The 16,613-nt window shown below is 36.7% G+C and overlaps 2 protein-coding genes across 2 annotated transcripts; both read right to left on the reverse strand.

Moving 5' to 3' along the window:
* Positions 1 to 1,724: 1,724 nt before the first annotated feature.
* On the reverse strand, positions 1,725 to 5,176 carry LOC142662446 (nicotinamide N-methyltransferase-like). Its single transcript, XM_075840651.1, has 3 exons — positions 5,026 to 5,176; positions 2,474 to 2,681; positions 1,725 to 2,148 (listed from the first exon to the last, which is right to left on the reverse strand). The coding sequence occupies exons 1-3, from the start codon at positions 5,174 to 5,176 to the stop codon at positions 1,725 to 1,727; spliced, it is 783 nt and encodes a 260-aa protein (XP_075696766.1).
* Positions 5,177 to 11,072: 5,896 nt separating this feature from the next.
* LOC142662447 (nicotinamide N-methyltransferase-like) lies at positions 11,073 to 14,922 on the reverse strand. Its single transcript, XM_075840652.1, has 3 exons — positions 14,769 to 14,922; positions 11,860 to 12,067; positions 11,073 to 11,496 (listed from the first exon to the last, which is right to left on the reverse strand). The coding sequence occupies exons 1-3, from the start codon at positions 14,920 to 14,922 to the stop codon at positions 11,073 to 11,075; spliced, it is 786 nt and encodes a 261-aa protein (XP_075696767.1).
* Between the last annotated feature and the right edge of the window lie 1,691 nt (positions 14,923 to 16,613).

The raw sequence follows: 16,613 nt of genomic DNA on the forward strand, positions 1-16,613 counted from the left end.
AATACTTGGGAGTTATATATATTTCTTTGGGTGCTATGTTCCCTGTGCATTTTGCTTATAGGTTGTCTACTTGTTTTGTGGGAAACTTTTTTTTTTCTTTGGCTTGTTGAGGTTTTATGTAGGTTTATAGTATAATCCAAATAGCCAGAAGCCTCATAATACCCCATGATGTACCAGATGATCACACTAGTTCCCGGCACTATTATCAGTATAAGGAAAGATTCCAAAAACAAAGCGGCTGTAACAACAAATTAACCAATTGTTTAACAAGAAATTCAGAGTAAAATATTATTCTATTCAAATTATGGTTATGAGCAGGCTGTAAGGGTTCTTCTCTAAGAACAATTCCTACTAGTTCAAAGTATCCCTTTACAATAAACAGAACATAAAATGTCCCACTGCTGGGACCCCAGCGATCAGCTGTAATATATGAGAAATCTGTCAGTAAGTGTTTAATTTCGGTGCAGCACCACCATAGGGAAAATTAAGCATTACACAGTGTCCATTCATATCAATCTGTTTGTGTAATGCAGGACAGGACAGGATTCTGTGCAGAGGACCTCATGAACAACTCCTTAAGTAAGTATAAGGAGCAGCAAAATATAAAATAGATAATGGGTGAAATTATTAAAACTGCCAATTTATATGACCTGCTTAATATGAAGAACACTGATGTCAAATATGCTTAATTTATTAAGAGGTGCACTCCATTTAATAAAATAGCACATCTCTGGCTGTCTGTGCACCAGAATGTCTAATCTATTTCAGCTGCAAGCTGGAGAAAATTTGCGCTAGATTACTATATCATACTTTACTATATTAAATGTGTAAGGACACTGGTGGCCCCACCCCCTTCCACCAAGCTCTGCCAACTTTTTTGTAAAAAATGGTGGAGGTTGTGTAAAAAAGCAAGTCGCAAATTCTTTTCTCAAAAACTGAGTTTTTGCGCAAATTGCAACTTTTTGACACCAGAAAATTGTGTTTAAAAGTTTCCCCCATTATCATATGCAGTAAACATCCACTTTTAAACCATTTTGTTTTCTTTAATCTAAATCAATCCAAAGTTTTGTGCTAAATAATTTGATATTATATCTTTATAGAATTCTGAAATCCGTTTTTCTGTTTCAGAGCTAAAAATCTCCTCAAAGGGGATTTCCCAGAGTCATAAATCATCTATTTACAGGAAAGGTGATCATTTTCAGAAAAATTATTTTTAGACAATTATATTGTGCACTAGATTCTAATTAAGCAAATTAACAGGATTCTCTAAAAAGTCTCTATGTAAAAGATATCATAGAGCAAAACCCTTGTGGATTATTATATTGTTTTGTCTCGGAGATTGTAAGTTTCTACTCATAAATCAAAGTCTGTAAAATCTATAGAACAGAAAATCCCCCCCCCCCCCCCGCTCCAAGTCAAGGACACAAACAGTTAAATGCTCTATGCTTCGCTTTATTACACTATTTATATAAAGCAGATACGAAACAGAACAATAATGAGAAAGCAACTGATCCCAAGATTTCAGACTCCCATGATGTCCAAGATGATTAGACTCAGTCTCTACAATATTATCTAGGACCAGTCCAAGGCAAAGTCCCAAAAAGAACCAAACAATTATTTTTATGCTATTCTATACTGCACTAAGGAAGCTTCTTTTTAAATGTTAGATCTTTTTTTGAGCTTAACATATGAAATAATGACATGAAGACTTTTTAATATTCACCCTACTTCTCCTTGTGAGCTGCAATAAATATGACAGCCTTATAGTCAGTAATGTCACTCACAGCCGTTCTCTCCTTGACATTACAGTAATCAATGATAAAACCTTCTCCAACTAGAACTTTCCTGACAAAATCCTCATCATATGTGAAAACATGGAACTTGTCTTTTCCGACTGTATAATATGTTGTACCTAAAATACCAATTATTATAATGTGTCCTCCAGGTTTCAGCAACCTAGAGAACTTCCTCAGAAATCTGATGTAATCATCTTGATCTTTGCTGATAACATCTAGAAGCCAAGCACTGATGACACAATCGGCTGGTGGTAAGACCAGCGGGTCTGTCATATTCTCTTTCTCCAGGTCGTATTTCACAACATGTTGAATGGCTGATCTCAGTTTTGCCTCCTGGTCCTGAAACTGATCACTGGAAAATAAAAAAAGATTTGTGATTGTCCCACAGTCAACATCAACATGGTGGCTCAGTACTTAGCACTGGACTATTGACTTGCAATACTAGAGGTAAAGCCTGAAATCATCCAAGACTGTTACACCAAGTGTCAGGCTTATACTGTGCCTATCCAGCATTAACTTGTACAGTATAAGATCGCCTTCTATGGATAAGTATATTGAAGTCAGTGGGTAATACCATTTTCCTGGATCTTTGCCCCATCTCCCATTATATTTGTTGTATAAGGTGCAACAATCACAATGACAGTGATTTTCTCTTGATATTTGCACAACTACGTCACCTATTTTCTTCTTTCTCTTGAAGAAGTGTTGACGTATAGCCCCAATAAAATGCCCCTGTATGTTCGTCCACCCATCTCTTCAGCTCCATGATGCATATGTTATTGGCCTTCAGCACGATGATGTTTTGGAAAAACTCACTGGCTGAATATAGATGATGAACCATGGAACCAGAACTGAGGTCAATCAAGATGTCTCCATTAATGTGACCTGCAGAAAAACATTTTGCCTATTGAAACATCTAATATGTTAAACCCTCATAGATTTTGTGGATAAACAAGGACATGTGTCTATATCACGTCTACCAAACTATGTAAACATTGGGTTTCCAATACCCAAAAATCTGAAAAAGAGATGAAATAATCCTCAAATGTTTTATGGGTCGATGACACCAATGTTTTTAAGAATGTGAAGACTGCAATCATCTGAGGTCCAGTGGTAAGATGAAAGATAAGAAGAAGGGAGGCTCATGGGACGATAACTAGAACAATCCAAAAGTCTTCCATATATTTTAACCCCTTAACGACCAAGCATTCTTTTTTATTTTTCTGATCTTCACATTCCAAGAGTTATAACTTTTTTATTTTTCCGTCTACATACCTGTATGAGGCCTTCTTTTTGCAGAATGATTGGTATTTTTCAATGGCACAATTTTTTGTGCATATATTATATTAATTAACTTTTGTTTGGGAGGGAATTAAAAAAACAAAGCTATTCCAGCATTGTTTTCACCTTTTAAATTTACGCCATTCACTATGCGGCATAAATAACATGTTACCTTTATTCTATGGGTCAGTACAATTATGACGCTATCACATATGTATAGTTTTTTTTTACAGTTTACTACATTTGCACAATAAAAAAATCATCACATGCCAAGAGCCGTAACTTAATTATTTTTCAATTGATATCGCCATATGAGGGCTTGTTTTTGCGGGATTAGGTGTAGTTTTCATCGCTACTATTTTGGGGTATGTGGGACTTATTTATTAATTTTTATTATGTTTTTTTTTAGGGGAAATGGAGAGAAAAAGCTATTTTGCCATATTTTTTTGCATTTGTTTTGTACGGCGTTCACCATGTGGTTGAATTAATGTGTTCACTTTATTTTTCATGTCGTTACAATCACTGTGATATCATATATTTGTACTTTTCAATTTTTTTTTAGGCACGGCCTAATATGCATATAGCCAGGGCAGGCCTTGAGGCCTTTGTTAGCCCCCCGGCTGCTATGGCAACACATTGGCGGCCGGAGATTGAGGACCGCCGATGGGTGACAGTGGGAGCTCCCTCCTTCTGTCAAAAGATTTAAATGCCGCGGTCGCTATTGACTGCACTATTTAAAGGGTTAAGCGGCTGAGATTGAAGGTTTCATAAATCTCATCCATTGCAGCAGGAGCCAGGGTTTAAAGGAGAGGTGATAATCTGATGGGGTGGGTTATAGGTCACCCTATGTGTCCTCGATAGCCAGGGGTGCAGCTGTTTATTTGTTGTGGCTGCAATTATTTTATCCAAATGTAAAATGAAATACCAAAAGTGGAAAATAAAGCAAACATGGGGGACCTTGTGTAGTATGGTCTGTATAATGAACACACAGAAACCACAATGTGTTCCAAGGAAAATTATAGGTATGGGGCTTCAACAAAAAGATATATGCAGGCTCAGAAATCCTAGGAGTAAACATTATTGTTTTGAATTTTTTTTTTCAAAAATTAAATAAACTTTTTAAGGATTTCTGAGCTTCATTTTGGATCCTTTAGTTTTATTAAAGATCCACAGATCTACAGCTTCACTTATGACACCTATGCTTTCTGATTTCTAGACCCTTTACTTACTATACTATATAGGTGCGCCCTCTGTTAGCTTTTTTCCACATTTTTTCTTGATCTACCCTATGCTGAATTTGTTTTACCCTTTTAGTATTTGAGTTCTTGTGATGTGACTGTACCTGACCCTGTTTAGAGTCTCCCAATCAACAACCCTGCCGAGCTGTCATTCATGTTCAGTCTGATGTGACAAAGAAAGTGCTATCTCCATCCCAATATGATAACTTCCTCTAAATATGGGGATGTTAAAAAAATATTATTATTTCTGCCATTAGTGGTATTGTGAGCACAAATTGATTGTTGGTGCTTTTTTCTTAAGTATATTAGGATATCTCTCATTAAACATAGAACTGTAGATTCTAGAGATCAGGTTCTAGTTTATATTTAAAAAAACAAAACAGGAATAGATCAGAAAATAACAGCAGCTCAAAATCGTAAAACACAAATTGTCAGATAACAGCAGATTTAGGTAATTGCACCCACAATTAGAATTTTTGAGATGCCCTCCATAATACACCAATAAGTTTTCCAGGGTTCTCGAGGTTAGAGAAGAGAAAACAATGATTCTACTAAACCCTGACACCCGATATTCTTCATCATATACAATGACTAGGGCTTCGCTCAGCTCCCTGTGATTTTCCAGTTGTTTACAATTGTTAATAACCAATAAAAAATACAATAATATACACGTCAATGTATCTTAGGAGTAATAAAATGATGATACATACCCACTGCGAAAACTTGTCTAAGATTTTCAATGGCAAATTTCAAGGTGTCATCTCCAAAGACCATGTCAGGTTTATCTGAAAAGTAATGCTCCAGATGTTGTCTGGAATCAAAGTCATGTACATGATAGAGCTTATGGGGACTGGAATCCATCATCTACTCCTGTATCACAGACGTGTGACTACCTCTAGACCGGGGCACAAGGTCTTTATATAATTACCAGGATTCAATGTATAAAGTGTGTTACTAAGAATAACTTATCACATGATGACTTATTATATTCATGAGCCGGTCATGGGAACTTGTGTTGTAATAAATTCACATAGAGCATTAATGATCTTTAAATAAATAAATCAATTTTATTGTTAAAGGAGACAAAAAAACAACACGGAAAATTGTCTCGTTGAAAAAATAAAGTTATGACTATTGGAATGTGACGTTGAAAAAAATGAAATATAATTCTTGGTCATTAATGCAAAATAAGCTTGTTAACTATGGGGGAAAATTTTGTGTACACCTTTGCAATAACTTTACAAGCTACAACTTTACAAATACTTTTCATTAAAATTTATTTTTACTTGTCTAGATACAGCTGCTCCGTATTCCCCATAGACAGAAGCTGTATCTAGCGCTATTCACTGAATCCGTCAGTCCCGTGGACCTGATGGGTACAGCGACAGCGAGTACTGCATGTCTCTGACACGCAGGATCCATCTGTAAACTATCATATCTAAGTTCATCTACTCATCTATAGGGAACAGTTAGTGGCACTATTCCACAAAAAGCCTTTGTGTAGTCCAGGTCTGATAGACAAATGTGTGTTACCATTCCCATTGCCAGAATGATGTGTCCCTACACAGTGTGATTCTGTCAGTAATGGTTGGATACTGTCAGTATATAGGGACACAGCCCTTTGACAAGGGGAATGTTAACACACATTTATCAATGCTCAAGCAGAAAGGTGGGGTTAACTATAGACACGGGCCAGCAGGTCAACAGTGGAGAAGAATTATAGAAAAAATAAACAAGGGTTCACTCACCACGTTTCCACTGCGTTATTCCATGCATTTGTCTGGACCACGTTGTAAATAATGATGGTGCTCGAAGATATTCCAAGAGAAGTTCTGAGTCGACAGCAGGTATATAAGGCAATGAAAAGGGAGAAGCGGTATATCCAGCACTCTTGTAAAAAATAATAGTTTTATTCGGTCATATTAAAAAAACAGGACAATTAAAATAATAATCCTGGGAACACACTTACGCATTTCAAACCTCTAAGGTTCTTAATCATAGCTTAGTTACCCAGTTGTGAGTTTACATTTTTATACCACACATCTTAAGTCAAATGATTTCCTGTGGGTTGGGCTAAAAATGTAACCATTTCAATACCATAATATGTTTGGCAACAACATCGACATTACATTTGGTTCAGAATGAATTCAAAAAGCTTTACTATTTGGAGCTTACCATTAATGATAAATGTACTATGTTATACACAATTCTGTTTTTCTGTGATAATAATTTGAAAAAAAATTTTGGCCAAATTTCTTAATTGACTCTAGACTGAATCAGATGTGTGTAAACCACAATGTTACTGTAATGAATCGGGGTGGGGAGACGACAGGTGAGCCCTAATCAACCCCTAACTCAGTCCCTGCGAAATTGCACGGCCCGTCCTAAGTGACGGCGTACAACTGGGCGACGGTCCCTACGCTGAGTAAGTGCAAGACAGACAACACAAGACAACGGCACACAGAAGCAAAGGGGAAGTAGGGGCAATTGCTCACGGAAAACCGTGAGCAACAGGCAGTGGTGAACGAGCCGAATCAAACCAGGAGAGTACGTAGTAGCAAAACGGAGCAGGAGAATAGTCAGGCAAGCCAGGGTCAAAAAGGTTACAGCGGTCAATCAGGTAAATAGCAGGAATAGCAGAGCCAAGAAACCAGAGAATCACAGACAAGGAACATGCTGCAAGTGAGAGTATAAATAGACCAAGGGCGGGATCTAGAACCATCAGGCCAGGCTGTGATAGGTTCTCCCTCTCCTCAGTAGCAAGCCTGAGTGGTAACAGATCGTGTCACTCTAGCAGACCTTGGAGCTGATGAAGGCTGATTAACCCCTTGTCCGTGGGGCTGAAGGACAGCAAGCTGAAAACATTATGGGTGCTGCTAGGTGGTACTGAAAGACAGCTTTTATATTGTAACATGCGTACATTTAAAGCCTATAAACGAAGTATTGTAACAGATAGAGAAAGAAGTGATAGTATAGAAATCTATATGATATTAGGTGACCCTCAATGAAGCTGTCTATCTATATGGGATGTATACAACATGATTGTATTATGACAATGTTGGTATAAAAAAATTAATTACTTTTCCGGAACAGTATCAGAGACTTTTTTCATATAGTAATACATAAATACTGAAAACAAAATTAATTTATGTTCTTTTGGAATGTCTATTATAGTATCATTCTTTTTTATATGTTTTTTATTTATTTATTTTTCACCGGGTTATGGGATAATCCTAAGAATGAAAAATGTATTTATATTGAGCCCAAAGTGAATAATAACTTAGTTATTCAATAGAATAGTCACTCATCTATGTTATCAATAGTATTGAAAAGGAGAACCATGGTGAAGAGAGAAATCCTAATGAATGGGGAATTTTTACTATGAGTATTATACATGTTCCAAATTAGTGGTACTTTTAGGTGAAAAAATTCATTGAACAATAGTAGTAAATCTCTTTCATTTTCAATACAAAACATTAGAATTGTACACACTAATGAATTCCACCATAGTAGCAGGTATGAAAAACCATCACCTTTGAACTCTTTCCTCGGATTATTGCATCATTACCCATGCTGACTTCTTCTTCTATGTAACATTGTGATTTACACACAACTGATTCTATCTAGAGTCAATTAAGAAATTTGGCCAAAATTGTTTTTTCAAATTATTATCACAGAAAAACAGAATTGTGTATAACATAGTACATTTATTATTAATGGTAAGCTCCAAATAGTACAATTTTTTTAATTAATTCTGAACCAAATGTGATGTCGATGTTGTTGCAAAACATAGTATAGTACTGAAATGGTTAACTTTTTAGCTCAACCCACAGGAAGTCATTTGACTTAAGATGTGGGGTATGAAAATGCAAACTCACAACTGGGTGACTAAGCTATGATTAAGAACTCTGGAGGTTTGAAACATGTAAGCGTGTTCCCGGGATTATAATTTTAATTGTCCTGTTTTTTTAATATGACCGAATAAAACTATTATTTTTTACAAGAGTGCTGGATATACCGCTTCTCCCTTTTCATTGCCTTATATACCTGCAGTGGAGAAGGATTGCCCAAGTTTGGAGTCAGCCCAGGGCCTCTGGTCTGCTTAATCCACCACTGTCTGTGATACCCCATTAGCATTCTTAACCCAATCTGTGTATAGGTTATTAAAAACCACCTAATGTTTAGGCCATACTGAGATATTACCCCACAGCCATGTCCACATGAAAATAAAAAAGTTATAGCTCTTTGAATGTGACGATGGAAAAACTAAAACAATTGCTTGGTGATTAGGGCCCAGATTGCATGCGGGGGGAAGGGGTTAAACTTACCCTCATCTTCGTCCGCAGCGGGGGTACTGACTCCATCCAGCATTGGGATGTAGTGCGTGGCGCACGGCGTCGTGATGTGCTGTGCACAGGGTTGGGATGTCATGACGCAAAGAGACGTCCGTCTTCCGCTGTGCTCCGGAACGAGGAGGGTAAATAGTCAGTTACTATAGCATAACACCTACTAAGACAAATGAGCCAATATATACATATAGCAAATTTAATGAGCTGTGTGACATACGAATATGAACGCCTATATAAGAAATCACACAAGAACCAATTCTTATGAAAAAAGAACAATATTTTATTGAGAGACAAAATATTTAAAAGCACAAATATATTGGCAGTATCCTCACCCATAAAGAAGGAACCCCACATAGGGCGGGTCCCACAGCCCCATATAATAAAGTGCATGAAGTCCATAATAGGATTGGTTTGTATATCACAAGGTGGAGATGGACACAGAAAAGGAAAAAAATAAATCCAATAAAAATATAAGGAGGCATACAGACCAGAGCTATGAGGAGATCCAAACCTCAACACGTGTTTCACACACTTGCAAGCACTTCTTTTTTTTTAATTTTAAATTTTATTTTAAATCCACTTGATTTGTAAAACACGGACAGCACACGAATGTGCATCCGTGTGTTGTCCGTGGTTTTCACACACCCTTTGACTTGAATGGGTAGCTACGTGCTTGAAAACGCACCAATATAGGACATGCAGTGAGTTTCACGCAACTGACTCTCACTGCGTGAAAACTCACATGTATCAATGGGGCCGTGTGATGTGCGTTGTTTTAAAGCACAGCACACGGACGAGATTCACGTTAGTTTGAATGGGCTCTAAGGCCTATTACAGCTCCGTACAAAACAGAGTGTATGACCAGCTCAAGGATGATAATAGATGATAGTAAATATTTTTTTGTATATTCCTTTTAACTTTCTGTGTCTTAGAATCCATATTAATCTACGGTTTCTAAATCAAGATTCTTAATATCTATGATAAGGAGCAGACAAGTAACAATGATCTCCTCAAGCAAAGCCCACAGTTATATGTTATATGTTTATCTTTATCACAATGTTATTATAATGCAAATATCCAGAAGCCGCATAATACCCCATGATGTCTCAGATGATCACACTATTTCCCAGAACTATTATCAGTACAAGGAAAGATTCCAGAGACAAAGCGGCTATAACAACAACTAACCAATACAAGAAATTCAGAGTAAAATAATATTCTATTCAAATTCTGGTTATTTGCTGGCTGTATATACTAAAGGGGTTCGCATCTTTTAAAAAATCCCTACTTGTTAGAAGGGTCCCATGACAATAAACAGAACACAAAGTGTCTATGCTGAGACCCCAGCGATCAGCTGTAATCTATGAGAAACCTGGAAGTGTTTCATTTCCCTGCAGCGCCACCACAGGAAAAATGAAGCATTGCACATTGTCCATTCATATCAACGTGTTGCCTGTGTAGTGCAGGACAGGACACTAAACTCCTTCCACTAAATTCTGCTCACTTTATTTAAAAAAATGGCGGAGGTGGCCTAAAAATGCAAGAGTCACAATTTTTTTGCTCAAAAACTGAGTTTTTATGTAAATTGCAACTTTTTTACGCTACAAAACTGACGTATTTAAACATTCTCCCCATTATCTTTAAAGTAAACGTCCACTCTTGAACCATTTTGTTTTCTTTAATCTGAATCGGTCCAAAGTTCTGTACTAAATCATTTCATATTATACCTTTATAAAATTCGGAGATCCATTTTCCTGTTTCACAGCTACAAGTCACCTTAAAGGGGTTTTCCCAGAATTATAAATAATCATCTATTCACAGGAAATGTATTTATTTTCTGAAAAATTCTTTTTAGACAATTATATTGTGCACTAGACTCTAATTAAGCACATTATCTGAAGAGTCTCTAAGTAAATGACATCATAGAGCAAAACCCTTGTGGATTATTATATTGTTTTGTCTTATAGCTTTTAAGTTTCCTCTAATAAATCAAGGTCTGTAAAATCTATAGAGCAGAAAATCCCCCCCCCCCCAAGTCAAGGACACAAACAGTTAAATGCTCTATGCTTCACTTTATTACACTATTTATATAAAGCAGATACAAAACAGAACAACAATGAGAAAGCAACTGATCCCAAGATTTCAGACTCCCATGATGTCCCAGATGATCAGACTCGGTCTCGGCAATATTATCTAGGACCAGTCCAAGGAAAAGTCCCAAAAAGAAACAAACAATTATTTTTATGCTATTCTATACTGCACTAAGGAAGCTTCTTTTTAAATGTTAGATCTTTTTTTGAGCTTAACATATGAAATAATGACATGAAGGAAGCTTCTTTTTGACTATCAGATTTTTTTTTTTAGCTTAATATCTGAACTAATGACATGTAGACTTTGTAAGTTTCAACCTATTTTTCCTTATGAGCAGCAATAGCTATGACGACTTTATAGTCCATAATATCACTGACAGCCGTTCTCTCCTTGACATTACAGTAATCAATGATAAAGCCTTCTCCAACTAGAACTTTCCTGACAAAATCCTCATCATATGTGAAAACATGGAACTTGTCTTTTCCGACTGTAAAGTATGTTGTACCTAAAGCCCCAAATAATATAATGTGTCCTCCAGGTTTTAGCAATTTTGAGAACTTCCTCAGATATCTGATGTAATCATCTTGATCTTTGCTGATAACCTCCAGAAGCCAAACACTGATGACACAATCGACTGGTGGTAAGACCAGCGGGTCTGTCATATTCTCTTTCTCCAGGTCGTATTTCACAATATGTTGAATGGCTGATCTCAGTTTTGCTTCTTGGTCCTGACACTGGTCACTGGAATAAAAAAATAAATAAATACAAGGAAAGTGATTGTCCCACAGTCAACATCAACATGGTGGCTCAGGACTTAGCACTGGACTATTGACTTACAATACTAGAGGTAAAGTTTGAAATAATCCCAAGACTGTTGCACCAAGTGTCAGGCTTATACTGTGACTTTCCAGAATTAACTTGCATAATACTGCCCACTATGAATAAGAATATTGAGCTGAGTGCTTAATATAATTTTTTACTTGAGTTTTAACAGAATAAACATTTTCCTGGATCTTTGCCACATCTTCCCTTATATTTGTTGTATAAGTAGCAACAATCACAATGACAGTGGTTTTTCTCTTGATATTTGCACAACTACATCACCTGTTTTCTTCTTTCTCTTGAAGAAGAGTTGATGTATGGCCCCAATAAAATGCTCCCGTACGTTCGTCCACCCATCTCTTTAGCTCCATGATGCATCTGTTATTGACCTTCAGCACGATGACGTTTTTAAAAAACTCACTGGCTGAATATAGATGATGAACAAAGGAACCAATACTGAGGTCAATCAAGAGGTCTCCATTAATATGACCTGTAGAAAAACATTTTGACTGTTTAAACATTTAATATGTTAAACCCTCATAGATTTTGTGGATAATCAAGGACATATGTCTTTATCACTACTAGCAAACTATGTAAACATTGGGTTTCCAATACCATAATCCTCAAATGTTCTATAGGTCGTTGACACCAATGTTTTTTAGAAGGTGAAGACTGCAATCATCTGAGGTCCTGTAGTAAGAGGGAAGAAATGGAGAAGGGAGGCTCATGGGGCCATAACTAGAACAATCCAAAAGTCTTCAATATATTTTAAAGTAGAGATGCTCATCAATTAGCTTGGTATATACGTCACCCTATGTGTCCCCAATAACCAGGGGTGTAGCTGTTTTCCTGTTGTGGCTGCAATTCATGGATCCAGATGTTGAATGAAATACCAAAAGTGGAAAATAAAGCAAATATGGGGGCCCTTGTGTAGTATCGTCTGTATAATGTAAATAACCCCTTTAGGACTGAGCCATTTTTTTATTTTTCATTTTCGTTTTTAACTCCTGCCTTCCAAGAGACATAACTTTTTATTTTTCCATCAAAAGAGCGGTGTGAGGGCTTATTTTTTGCTGGAGGTTTCTATCAATAGCATTTAAAGTACCATATAGTGTACCGGGAAACGGAAAAAAAATATATTTTTTGGGCTGAAATTGGAAAAATTGTGATTCCTCAATAGTTTTTTGGGTTTCATTTTTACAGCTTTCACTGTGCGGTGAAAACGATAAGTTAACTTTATCTGTTAACTATATTCTGTGTCTCAATATGATTACGGTGATACCAAATTAATATATTTTTTTTATATTTTACTACTTTTAAAGAAACAAACGTTTAGTTAAAAAACGCCACATTCTGAGAGCCATAATTTTTAATTTTTTCATAGATTGAGCGGTGTGATGTCTTTTTTTTTTTTTCGAGGGATGAGCTGCAGTTTTTATCGGTACCATTTTTTGGTACATACAACTTTTTAATTACTCTTTAATAATTTTTTTTTAAAGGGTTAAGTTGAGCAAAAAACAGCAATTTTGGAGGTTTAATTTATTTTATGGCGTTCAGCGTGCACGTTAAATAAATATATATTGTAATAGTTCAGACTTTTATGGATGCAGCGATACCAATTTTGTTTACTTTTTTTTATTTTTGACATTACTTTAGAGGAAAAATGGGAAAAGTTTTTTTTTTTAACTTTTAATATTTATTTTTTCACTACTAAAAACTTAATTTCACTTTTTTTTTTACACACTTTATTAGCCCCGCTGGGGGACATGAACCAGGAATTGTTGGATCGCTGGTACAATACATTGCAATATTAATGTATTGCAGTATATTGTCATATTTACAGGCGGAGTGAAGGCAGTCCTGGGGGCCTTCATTATGCCCCTGGTCTACCATGACAACCATCATCACCCCCCAATCTCGTTGCGCGGTGGGGCGAAGAGCTGCTGGAAGGGGCTGCCCCCTTTTTTCAGCGCCACAGATACTGCGTTCGCAATTGACCGCTGCATTTGAGGGGTTAAACAGCCAGGAACAGCTGTTCCTGTCTGTTAGTCCCGGGTGTCAGCTGTAAAACACAGGCGACACCCACAGCATATGGAGCGCGCTCAGCGCCTGAGCGTGCTCCAAACATCACTCCCCGAACCCGGAAATAATGGCACGTTATGGTGCGCGAAGTGGTTAAGAAGAAAGGTGCTAGACCCACCTGGCTGGATTGCATATTTTAAGGCACCAGACCAGACACACAGAAACCATATAAGGTGTTCAAATGGAAGCTATAGGTATGATTTTCCACAAAACCGGATATGTAGGCTTAGAAATCCTAAAAATAGACATTATTGTCTTTATGAGCTTTATTTTGTTTTTCCTTTTAGTTTCATTAAAGATCCACAGATCTACAGCTTCACTTATGACACCTATGGTTTCTGATTTCTAGACTTTACTGACTATACTATATAGGTGCGCCCTCTGTTAGCTTTTTTCCACTTTTTTTTCTTGATCTACCCTATGCTAAACATTTTTTCCCTTTTAGTATTTGAGTTCTTGTGATGTGACTGGACCTGACCCTGTTTAGAGTCTCCTAATCAGCAAGTCTGCCGATCTGTCATTCATGTGCAGTCTGATGTGAGAAAGAAAGTGATATCTCCATCCCAATATAACAACATCCTCTAAATATGAGTACGACAAAAAAAATATTATTATTTCTGTGTTATTTCGGTGTCCTGAGCAGAACATGATTGTTGGATATCTGTCATTGAACATAGAACTGTAGATTCTAGAGATCAGATTCTAGTTTATAAAAAAATAAATTGTTGGAAGCGATTGGAAAATAACAGCAGCTCAAAGTGGTAAACCACAAATTGTCAGATAACAGCAGGTTTAAGTAATTGCACCCACAATAAGAATTTTGAGATGCCCTTCATAATCCACCAAAATGTTTTCCGGGGTTCTCGACATTAGAGAAGAGAAAACAGTGATTGTATTGAACCTTGACACCCGATATTCTTCATCATATACAATGACTAGGGTTTTGCTTTGCTCCCTGTGTGTTACTAAGACTTGGCAATATTTTCACCCTCTCTGATCTCCCACACACCAAATTTGGATTCAGTTGTTTACAATTGTTTAAAACCAGCTAAACATAGAATAATATACACGTCAATGTATCTTAGGAGTAATAAAATCAGGATACATACCCACTGCGAAAACTTGTCTAAGATTTTCAATGACAAATTTCAAGGAGTCATCTCCAAAGACCATGTCGGGTTTATCTGAAAAGTAATGCTCCAGAAATTGTCTGGAATCAAAGCCATGTTCATGATAGACCTTATGGGGACTGGAATCCATCATCTACTCTTGTATCACAGATGGGGTGACTACCTCTAGACCGGGGCACAATGTCTTTATATAATAACCAGGATTAAATTTACATAGTGTGTTACTAAGAATAACTTATCACATGATGACTTATATTATATTCATGATCCGGTCATGGGAACTTGTGTTATAATAAATTCACATGGAGAATTAATGATATTTAAAGAAACAAATCAATTTTATTGTTAAAGGAACAATGAGACAAAAACAAAATAAAATAGAAAATTGTGTCTTTGTCAGTCAGTCAGGATGCAGAGCTTTACAGTCCTAACAAGCTGAGAAGATGGGGTCTCCTTATCTATACTGCCATGCTACTGCATAGTAGGGCTATACTCACACTTTTCTATGAGTGCAGTCTGGTAATGGGTTATGGGCAGTATGACTGGGTACTCTGTGCGGTCTTATTAGAATCTTGGTGGCTTGGTGCTCCTTGTAGTCTGGGTGCAGATGGTGTGACTGGGCGGCTTAACATCTAACACTGACCGCCAGGTACCCCAATGTGTATTGTATTCTACAGGTCAAATCCTCCTGGATGCTTGAATATGGAGGTAACGTGATTTGCGGACAACTCAATAAATTTGGTGCATTTTTAAATATATTTTTTTATTTATAACAATTATCAAACAACTAACATAGAACTCTTTGTATTCTTTAAAGTATTTATATTAAATACGCCCCATAGGTACATGATACACCTTCAAACTGAAGACTGAGCAATTCTACTTTTCTAAACTTCTATAGTGTACACAATCAATATAAGACCCAGCGCTCCGAAACAAAGAAGAAATATGAAAACAATCAATCAAAAAATAAGAATATAAATAAAAATTAAATTAAAAATAAATATCAGTCTTCAACATATAATATAACATAAATTATCCATGCCTACTGCATAGTAGTGCTATGCTCACAATTCTCTATGAGTGCAGTCTGGTAATGGGTTATGGGCAGTATGGTTGGGTACTCTGTGCAGTCTTATTAGAATCTTGGTGGCTTGGTGCTCCTTGTAGTCTGGGTGCAGACGGTGTGACTGGGCGGCTTAGCACCTTACGCTGACCTCCAGATACCCTAATGGGTATAGGTCAAATCTGCAGACCTCCTGCTGGATGCTTGAATATGGATGCAGGGTGGTTTGTGCACGACTCTTTATATATTTGGTGCATTATTTCCTGACTGATTCTCAGAAAAAAAATAAAAAATAATAATATTTATAACATTTAACAACCAATTAACATATAATTCTTTGAATCCTTTGAAATATGCATACAAAAGAAAAGTTGTCCCTAATTCTGACCCTTGTAAAGCGTTAATAACATTCCTCCAGACATTTGAGTTATCTTATGCGGGATATTTGAATCTCCACCCCTGATCCGTCCAGAAATGCCCACAAAATCTTAAAGAAATGCCCATTTTTGGCTCATTCGAATAAGCCATTCTCCTTTTGAAATGTAGTGGAGAAAAATCAAGGAAGTGGCGCTTCTCTAAGGTAATACTGTTTTTAAAAATATTTGGCATGCATCAAAAGAAAGCTGTTCTTAGACTCACCTATTGCAGTTGTGCTATCATAGGCACAACACTACTTCTTTGCGTGTGTCTATTTGTTTCACTGCCGGCTACCACCCACTGCTATCCCTCGGAGTTTGAAAATTTTCTCCAGGGAGGAA

This window comes from Rhinoderma darwinii, chromosome 10, assembly GCF_050947455.1.
Source record: "Rhinoderma darwinii isolate aRhiDar2 chromosome 10, aRhiDar2.hap1, whole genome shotgun sequence".
In the NCBI taxonomy this organism is placed as follows: domain Eukaryota; kingdom Metazoa; phylum Chordata; class Amphibia; order Anura; family Rhinodermatidae; genus Rhinoderma; species Rhinoderma darwinii.